The following is a 10496-nucleotide window of genomic DNA, read 5'->3' as shown; positions in this document are numbered from 1 at the left end:
TGCAGTAATGTTAAATGCTGAACACCCCCTTATAAAAAAAGCTTTCCCCTCTGTAATCTTATATTGTTTCTCCTGATACCGTATCCTCAGGATCTCTTCCTATATATTTTCTCTTGGCTCGTGATGGCATTATTAGCCAGCTGCCAAAGCTCTCATGATCAGTGATCCATTTCCTCTCATGCCAAGAACTGTACTGACCGTAGTTATTGGTCTAGATGCAATGAGGGGACGTTAAGAACAGATCTTCAGGAAGATAAGCATCATCTTTGGTGAAGCAGGGTCGCCAGGTGATCAGAGGCTGCTGTCTTCTAGCAAATGGTGAGGAGTGAGTTCTGCCGGCCCAGGGTGTTCATGAGAATCTCAGGATTCAAATTTTCAAATGCATCTACTCAAACGTTCTCATCCAAAATCTCAGGATAGCACTTCTTCCCTAATAGAACCTTTGGTTTTTATGTAGGAAACATACTAGAGCTCTAAATTCTGTAATTTTTTACATGAAAGTTCTGCATATTTATGACATGTCTCAGGCATTATTTTCAACACAGTCTGTAGGATGAGGTTCTCTTCAAATACTGTCATACGGGTTTTAGGACTTTCACACCACGCTCGTGTTATTTGCCCTAGCCGGTCATTTTCTTTCTTCATGTCTTCCTCACGAGTTACCTAACTTCATAATTCTCATACTTATAATTGAAATGCGAGAGCTACTATATAAGCCAGGGCACCACTTCCATCTATCCCTCATCCTAACACGCCACAAGTGAGAGAGGCTTAGTTTCTGATGCTGCAGCACACCAGTTGTCACAAATCTACTGGCTGCAACTAGGAGTCCTAGTTGCTATCAGACAACTGATCCAGTCCTAGAATCTCACATCTTCTGGATCTGCCTTTTCAGGAACACTTCTGGTACCACCTGTCCCTGACCCTGAGGCACCGAGGCAAGGATTTGTGTATGAGCATTTTATTTGGGATATAATAATTCCAAGATGGGAGTGCATGGTGAAGGAGTGGAAAACTGAGACAGGAGAGGCTTAAAAGCAAATCAAGCTTACATTCATGGGTAAGTGACCTCGTGAGCAACCAGGATACAGTTCTACGGTGGCCTCTCTGAGAGACACCGTCAGGTACCTCAGAATTCTCCCATGAGGACAGGGAAAGCTGGGAGGTGTATTCACAAAACATCTCTCATTGGTTAAGAGTGGCTTCCAGTGATATTAACTCCCTCTGGCTCCTAGCTTGCTCTATGAATGGGCCAAGCACCCTCCTATAAAGGAGAAAGCCAGTACGTATATAGGAATCGTCACCAGTACAACAGAGACGCATTTGCATGTAATCCCTGCCTCAGCATCTGTTTTCTAGGGAACCTGGGTACAGTAGATGTTTATGACCCACCCTACATACCCTAGTCCCACCTGAGGTCACTGGCAGCTGCAGTAGACACTGCCCATTCACTGACGATTTCCTACTTCAAGTGCTGTATCTCATTTTTTTCCCGACAGCTTTCTCCTGTACCAAGGAGAAATATTCCGAGCTGTGTTTCACACGACTTCTTAGAGAGTCCACAGGGGATGACCGCAGCAGCCCACAGTGGAAGCTTGCTCATTAACATACTCCTTTTTGTGCTTCCAAAATAAACTAACCTCACCTAAAGCCTGGTCTCAGCATCTGCTTTCTGGGGAATCCAAATTAAGATAGTACCTAAGACTCTATGTTTGTAATAAGGAGGCTAATTCTACAACGTTAAATATACATAAAAACATAAAACCCAGTAAATATAAGAGAACATTATATTGATAAATCTGACTATAATCAAATTTAACTTTTTTTTTTAATAGAAAAAACTACTTCAAAAGAGAATCAATAAATTGGAGCAGCTGCCTTTTGTCTCTGTATGGCCACATACACTTAAAACATCTTTTTAAGATCTTTCTCCAAGTTTAATCAGATTGTATTCCTGGTTCACATTTCCCTGTTCCTATGGCTCCACTAGACGGCCTTTTCTTCTTTCTATCCGTGGCTGGTACATCATTAGAGTCTCTCCTCATCTATTCCTCGAGTGGATCAAAGGGAGGAACACAAACTGACAGGAGCACACAAGTAGAACACATAACACTTCACAAGGAAATCCTTTCCCAAAGATATGATGTTTAACCTCTATTGCGAGAAAAATTGGAGTTTTTCAGGGCTGGGTGAAGGTGGCGGTGGGCAGGGGAGGGGCAGTGCAGTAAACAGCATTTTGGCAATGGGAATTGCATGTACAGATGGGCCGGCGCACAACGCAGCCGAGTATATTCAAAACAGAAAATAGCCAGAGGATGCAAAGTGTGCAAATCGTAATGTAAAATAATAGCAAAAGGGTCATTTGACTCCATTTACAAAGAGTGGCATTCAGAAGTTATGTGGACCCTAAGAGAGGGTATCTGCTTGGATCTGTATTTTCAAGAGAGGATTTCCAAAAGCACTAGGAATAGACTGAGGAGAAGACAAGTTGGAGACAAAGAGATTGATGAAGGGCAAGTACCAAAGGGAGCATTATAAATACACGTATTTTAAATTCTTAGTGTTCAATTTTGAGCAAGAGCTGCAGTAGTTTTACAAACAGGATAAAGATTTACTTTTTCCTTTCCTAATAAATTTCATACAATTAATAATCCAGTTATATTAATTACTTCACTCAAATATTTGTTGCATATTAGGCACTGTTCTATGTATTGAGACACAACGGTGAGCAAAGTGGATACAAAGAACCCTGCCCTCATGGAGAATATTTTCTGGCATTCAAAGAAGGTACTCCGTGCGGATACCCAAACAGCCAGATTAAGGCAAAGAGAGCAGATGGGCTTGGGTAGAGAGCACAGAGGGGACAGACAGAGTCAGGAGTTTGCATTAAACAAACCACAATTTGTTTATACTTTAAGAAGAATTTCTTTCTTTCTCTCTTTCGGTTACCAAAGAAACCCAAAAGGTTGGGTGAGGCAAGCAATATTATCATCCTCGTTTTTAGCTTTTGGAACAGAATGTTAGAAAATTTAAGCCATTTTCCCAACTTGATTACATCTCTTTTGATAGCAGTAGGGATTCCAATTCTGCACATATCCATCTCCTGGGCACCGATGGGATGTCTTATTGTGCCCCTCTAGAAGGTCACATTCATTGACCTGATTTCTAGAATTTTCCTCATGGCATGGACTTGCAGTCTGTCTTGACTTGGTCTATGCTTATCATTGGGAAAACATTTCCATGATTGCAAATCTCAATCCCAATCAAAATCACATAAGTACCCAGCTGCTGGCAAATGGAATCCACTACGTTGGCAACGAGACATGCATCCTCCGCACCCTTGAGAATTTACTTTGGGAGTAAAGGAAGAGAGGCAAGGCTCACCCTGAGTCCTCATAGGTCTCCTGCCCTTTCTACGAGTCATATCTGTGCTCAAGAAACACAAAGAGGACTAACGCAGAGGGAAAGTGGAGCTTTATTTGCTGCTTACAACAATGGACAGTAGTTAATAAGATGTTAGGAACTACCTTTGCCTGACGGCAATGTTTCCGATACTGACAAAAGGGAAGGTTCCTTCATTTTTCCGTAAGCTGTCAGAAATGTGCTCAGTTTCAGGCACGCAATATTTCTACCTCCAAGAAACCAAAACTTAATAATGCATAGGATATTAAATTAGAGGCATTTTCTTAATCTGAAGGGTGAGCCTCGGTCTCCTTGGGAGCAAAATGCTTTTGAAGATACATGAATACAGTAGTCACCAGTAAAATCAAAACAGACAAACTAAGAATCATAACTAGTGGAAAGAAAGCTCCTCTTCTGGCAGATGGTGGGCCACTGTCAACACTACCTCCGTAGCCTCTGTGCAGGCAGTAGGGTGGGGACCATCCATAGCCGCAGTGGCAGTGATGTTTATTGTTGCAGATCCCCTTCATGTTGCAGGTCTCAGGCAGGCAGATTTGTGACGGGTGAGAGAGACTGACACACTTCTTGTGTATGCAGATCTTCCCTGAACCACACATTGTGCCATCTTTCACTTCACCGACATCGGGTATGTCCATCCCTAAATGATAACCGATACCCCAGCAGGTGACACCGTTGCGGTGAATATGCTGCAAAGCAGAGCGATCTCTCAGATGGGGAATAGCAACCACGTTTTCACACTGAACTCTCCCACAAAAGATGTCAGCGGTATTACATTTTAGGTATGTCGTGCCATTTATACCACAGTGGCCAAAACGGTTTCCCTGTGAGTTGATTTCTTGATAGCAATTCTGAGATGCACTCTTTGCCCCTTCCCCAAAGATCTCCCTGCACTGCTCGTCATGGTTATTACATCTCTTTTGATAGCAGTAGGCCTCGTCACTACAGGGAACCCCATCCTGCACATATCCATCTTCCGGGCACTGATGGGATGTCCCGTTGCACCACTCTGGAAGATCACATTCATTGACCTCATGTCTACAGAGTGCCCCTGATGGCATGAACTTGCAGTCTTTGCAACAAAGCCCAAAAGCACAAGCTGCCCCGGGCCTCAGAGTGCAGTTCGACAGACAACAGGGATCTTGTTCACACTGCTTTACAGATCCACAGTCGCACTCCTCTTCTCCTTCGACCACACCGTCCCCACAGCGCTTCAGCATAAGGACTTCCCCTAGACTTGGAGGAGTATGCAGACATGATCCCTGGTTTAAAGTGGTCTTTGCAAAATCCGCATAACTACAGTTGGTGAATCTCTCTGCTGGCACTCTGACAGCGTTCATGATGCAACCCCTTTGCCCACACAAACAGAATTCTTCATCATGCCACATACCCAAATTATGGCCTAACTCGTGGGCTACTGTGAGGGCAAAAAGGGACCAGGGGTCTCCTTGGAAATTATTAACTCCACAATCAATAGGAGGACGGCATATTCCTGCAACATAGGCTATACCAAGTGTACTTATAAGTGCATTTTTTATGAAAATATGTGGTGCATATTTCTGTATTCTTTGCTCTATCTTTCTGAACCTTCTTATTTTTTTTATATAAAATATAGTGTTTTAACCTGCGTTTAGTAGGAGTAATAGGGGTGTTTACCCTCTCTTTCTGTAACCAGAATTCCTAATAGTATTTGAAAAAGAAATAAATATTACTGGTTTTTAAAACAAGACAAAGCAAGCCAAGTCTACTTTCGGAAGCTTTCAATCCTTTCCCACCTTTAGAATTCCCAGGATACAATTCTATGTGCAGCAGATACTTAAGTCTTCCTTAGTTATGTATCTTCCTGAATTGAGTTTCTTTGCTCTCCTTACTGGTTCTACTTGGCTTGCCACTAAATCTTTTCCAGGATTGAGCTTTTGTAGTTTCCCACTCTCATTTTTTGGGGGAACGTTTTCTTCATTGCTAATCATCTCTGGTATAGGAGCATATTTCATCCACTGAGTTTAGCTGCAGGCAGGCCTCTTTTTAAAAAATCTACCCCTTTGAGAAAGAGGTATCTCTATTTCTGCTTGTATAAATAAAATAGTTTTTGAAAAGAAACCTCCAACCAGATTTATGAGGAAAACAGCATGCATAGAAGAAACTTTTTTCTGAGAGGAAATACAAGGAGTCTGTCATTAAAAATGCTTCTAATTCAGAGTTATCTCACAGAGCTCTGAATCTACTAGTTAAATAAGGAGGTGGCAGGGCTCATTGGCCAAGAATCTCTTTAAAACAGAATCAATCCAGAGTTAGAGTTAATATTTTATTGAATTTGTTTTTATTCTATGCAATATTTATATAGTTGAAATATTAGGGATAAATATTTTGCCAAACACTATACCATAAACTCCCTACCAAGCGATTTTGAGCATATTTTTCTCAAAAACACTGAAGTTTAATAGGATATGTAATTTTAAAAAGTTGTATATAAAACAAAATAGCAAGGTTATAAATTGTACAATACAAAAATTTTTTGAATATGGTAATTATAAAGGGAATTACAGACTATCAATGTTGTCTTATTTAGAAAAAATTTGATGCTGGATATAGAATTTGATCTTTACCTGGAAAGTTATTATAATTCAGTCTAAGAGTGAAAAGTGATTAACAGTCTAGGCCAGTGCAATAGCATAAGCAAAATTATGAAAATGAATCTACACTGTAGGAGAACATAGAATAGAGCTAAGTAGGCTATCTAATTCCAATCATATTGAAGTCAGATATTAAGTTGTATAGAAATGGTGGAGCCAAAGCAAGATATCCTTTGAGAGCCAGTTGTTTCTGGAGAAGTGAAAGATCCCTGTTGCTAAGCAGCTAAATCTAGAACTTAGTCACCTGAGAGACAAAGGGGGTGGCCTTAAGTTTCCCTTTGTTATGCGAAGTCTCAACTACCAATCTTTCTTTATTGATAAGTGTAATACAAACCATATCATTTGAAATGGCCATGGAAAATACTGTTTCTTCTGTTGGTAAGTCATTGATCAAGTTTGGCTCTATGTAACAGCTGGTACCCAGAATAGTATGTTGGATAATGTGAAGTTTCTTAATTTTTGTTTTGTTTTACTTTTTAAAACTGGGAGAGACTTGAGCATGGGTAGGGTAAAGTATTGTGGGTAGGATAGCTAACCGCTCCAGTTTACCTAACCACTCCAGTTTACCTAGGACTGAAAGGGTTGCTGGGATATGAGACTTGCACTTTAAAAACCAGGAGCTAGGACAGTCCTGGGCTGACCAGAATGAATTGCTTACTCTTACTGCCAAGTAAGAACAGGTAAAATAGGAGAAAATAGAGTTGAAAGTAGGAAAAATTGACAGGATCAGTCCTTGAATAGGTAGGAGATATGATCCTGGAACAGAAGATGGAAGGCTACCTACCACCTAAATCGAGGGGAGGATCACTTTTCCACTGAGACAGGGATGAGGAGTGGGGTAGAGAAGTAGAAATGGGCATGGATTCAGAAAGGTTTGTAATGGTGTAAATCCCAGAAACCATTTTGTCTTTGAATTTGCCATCGCGATATGTATGTACGTATGTATGTATGTATGTATGTATGTATGTATGTATGTATGTATGTATATTTTTTTACTATGTTCCAGAGTAAGAAATTCATTTTATATTGTGCTCCAGTAGTCACACATATACAAACACTCCCAAAATTTTGGCACCAGATGTGTAAGAGTTGCTAAGGAATTGCTAGGAATATTTGATTTTTTATTCAATTTCCTTAAAGAAAAACTGTAGCTCATGACCCATTAAACTGATTTCATGACTCACTAATGAGTCATGACAGGTAGGAAAAGGCGTTAGTGACAGGTAGGAAAACAGTGCATTTGAGTATGATAAAATAAGAGGAGAGATGAGTATGTAGAGGTCTTGAGGAATTTGAAATAACTGGGGAAAAAAGGAAAAGTTGATAATACATGGAGGGATGTTGTCTACTTTGAGATTCCCATAATATTAGAGTATATGGATTTTTAACAACATCACTTTATGGTATTGATGGTAAAATAATATTCCTTTAGGAGTTTGGGTCTCTGGAATCCTAGGAATAATATAATGAGGGCAAAGGGTATGGCTCAAAGATTCTTTGAAGCATTTCCCTATTATTGCTTGCTCTCATGATGAGCTCTAAGAAAAATAATATGACATGGTTTGTGTAGCTTATTAGCCCTTCCAACTTTCCATCTTCTCATCCAGAGCTCCTACTTGATAATAAGCAACAAACATATCTAGAGAGATACAGAGAGTAAATCTGGAAGTTAGGATTTCACTCAAGGATAAAAAGATCTTTATCTTTGGAAGTTTTTATATAGTTGAATTTGTCTATAAACTTTGCTTTTCACTTGTAAGCTACTTGCACCTGGAATAAAGTGCCTATCCATTCACAATGGAATGTGCTCAGATGGATCCAAGCTATCTAGGCTGGTTAATGCTAAGGATATTGTTCAGACTGAAACATGTCCCCATCTAACAGCATCTACATAGCAAATCTAGGATAAATTATAAGCTTAAATGCTGTATGTCAAAAGGAAAAGATGAAGTCTACTTTGTTAAGTATTTGACTCTGTGATTGAAAGGCAATCCAAATGTCTCAACTCCAGACACTATACATAAATGAGGAACTCAGAATATCAGGGACGTGTAATATAATGTCACAGGAAAATGAATGAAGAAAAGAGCAATAAGACATGGGAGGATTTCCAGTTCCGATTGTGTATTCCCTTTTTAAGATTTTCACAAACACATTGCTTTGAGATTCATGCCCCCCACTACCCAAGTGGTGTTTTTGGTAGTTGTGATGTAAAATTGGAAAAAGTATGTGGCAGAATTAATCCAGTTTTGTTTATCTGTTTGTTTTGCAAATTAGTATTATAATTGAGCTTTAGGGAGTTAGGGTTTTGGCATAAAGTGGTTGAAGTGATGGAACTGGTTGCCTAAGCTCAAATGAAATGGAACTGAAGACAGAGGGAGGGATAAGATTGAGGAAAATGGGAGCTAATGGAATACAAAACTATTTGGGTTCTCTTTGAGTTTGAGGAATAGGTATAGGAGTAAAGAAAAGCTGGATTAAAATTATTGGTAAATTGCTTAGGATGTAAGAAATAATTTTGTTTTTGTTTTGTTTGTTTTGGTGATAACAAAGTATAGACTTTGACTGTGAGTAGGTAAACTGAAGTACATTGAAGATGAACTGGACAGATTAAAAAAAAACATTGAAAAACCCTTCTGGATTTCAGATGAGTGATGAAGGTAGGATTTTTGGTGGAGAATAAATCTTTCAGTCAGGTGTCAAAGTCTTTGAAGTTTATACAAGAATGATAGGCGGTGGTTAGTGGGAAGAGTGATAAAGAAAGGTTAAAAATTAGTGTAATCAAATGTAGCAAAATGAATGTTTTAGACATGACTTCATGAGCTGTGGAGAACAGGAACCCAGCCTCTGGACATGAGGTACATTGACTTTTGAGAATTGGGTTTTTCTAGAATGAGCTTTATGAAAAGCAGTAAAATCTCTTGAAACTCAAGTTTCATAAGGTAAGTAGATATAGAGAACTCTGTGAAGGGGTCAGATATAGAGGAATTTGAATCAGAGTAAGGGAAGCATTGGCTAGGAATGGATTCAGAGTCAGGAGATTAATGGTAGTGGGTCAAACATTTTCATTTCACATCTCCTGTGCAAGGCTTCTCATATTAAATGAAAACCCAAGTACCTATCATCCAACTTTAACAATTATCAATGTATGGCCAATACTGTCTTATTGATAACTCCCTAACTTCCTACCCTCATCTATTGAAAGCAAATAAAAAGCATTTTTGTAATCCATTAATCACTTTTTCTCTACTCAATTCTTTCTCTCACCTACCTTCCTTACCCAATTCCACCGCCTTCCTTGCCCTTATTTTTATTTTTAATTTCAGCACAGCAGCTCTGATGGCCAACTCTGCCAGAGCTAAGATCCTTAAAGGTCAGCACTACAGAATGAACAGCTCAGAGGGAGGAGCCAGACCAGCAGAGTCTCACACTCTTTTTCTCTGGACAGATGATTCCATAATGGCAGCTCCATAATGGTATCTGGTGAGACCAAGGTGTCCATAAAAGTTGTTATCCTGCTGCTCTGGCTTGGAGTGTCTCTGTCGCCCTCTGGCCAATCCCAGGCTAGGCCATACCAACACCTCAGCTCTCCGGAAGTGGTGATCCCCTTGAAGGTGCCCAGCAGTGGCAGAGATGCTAAAGCTCCAGGCTGGCTCTCCTACAGCATTCAGTTTGGAGGATGGAAACATGTGGTCCTCATGAGGGTCAAGAAGCTCTTGGTTTCCAGACACCTCCTGGTGTTTACCTACACGGACCAGCATGCCCTCAATGAGGATCAGCCTTTTGTTCCTGATGACTGCTTCTATGATGGTTATGTGGAGGGGGTACGGGAATCCCTGGTTGCTCTCAGTATCTGTTCTGGGGGCTTTCGAGGAATGCTACAGATAAATGACTTTGCTTATGAAATTGAACCCATAGGGCACTCTACCACATTTGAACACCTGGTTTATAAGATAAACAACAATGACATACAATTCCCACCTATTAGATGTGGCTTAACAAAGAAGGCAATAGCACACCAACAGATGGAATTTAAAGAGGCTGAGAAAAAAATTCTGAAACAAATTTCTACTGATAACCAAAGGATCCACTCATGGTTTCTGGAGCTGGTTGTGGTGGTAGATCAAAATTTCTTCATTTACTCCCAAAGTAACTTCTCAAAGGTGCAGGAAGATGTATTTCTTGTTGTTAACATAGTGGATTCCATCTATCAGCAGTTAGGTACTTATATGATTTTGACTGGGATTGAGATTTGGAATCATGGAAATGTTTTCCCAATGATAACCATAGAGCAGGTTCTGAAGGATTTTTCTCAGTGGAAACAAATCGGTCTTTCCCGGCTACAATATGATGCTGCACATATTTTCATGAAAAATGCACTTATAAGTACACTTGGTATAGCCTATGTTGCAGGAATATGCCGTCCTCCTATTGATTGTGGAG

At 40.0% G+C, this 10496-nt stretch overlaps 1 protein-coding gene across 1 annotated transcript; it reads right to left on the bottom strand.

The window, feature by feature from the left end:
* Positions 1-3686: 3686 nt before the first annotated feature.
* LOC105310099 (disintegrin and metalloproteinase domain-containing protein 21-like) lies at positions 3687-5390 on the bottom strand. The gene is made up of 2 exons (XM_011386312.1): positions 5292-5390; positions 3687-4997 (listed from the first exon to the last, which is right to left on the bottom strand). The coding sequence occupies exons 1-2, from the start codon at positions 5388-5390 to the stop codon at positions 3687-3689; spliced, it is 1410 nt and encodes a 469-aa protein (XP_011384614.1).
* Positions 5391-10496: the final 5106 nt, after the last annotated feature.

This window comes from Pteropus vampyrus, unplaced genomic scaffold (genome assembly GCF_000151845.1).
Source record: "Pteropus vampyrus isolate Shadow unplaced genomic scaffold, Pvam_2.0 Scaffold1091, whole genome shotgun sequence".
Taxonomy (NCBI): domain Eukaryota; kingdom Metazoa; phylum Chordata; class Mammalia; order Chiroptera; family Pteropodidae; genus Pteropus; species Pteropus vampyrus.
This window is presented reverse-complemented; position numbering and strand designations above follow the sequence as displayed.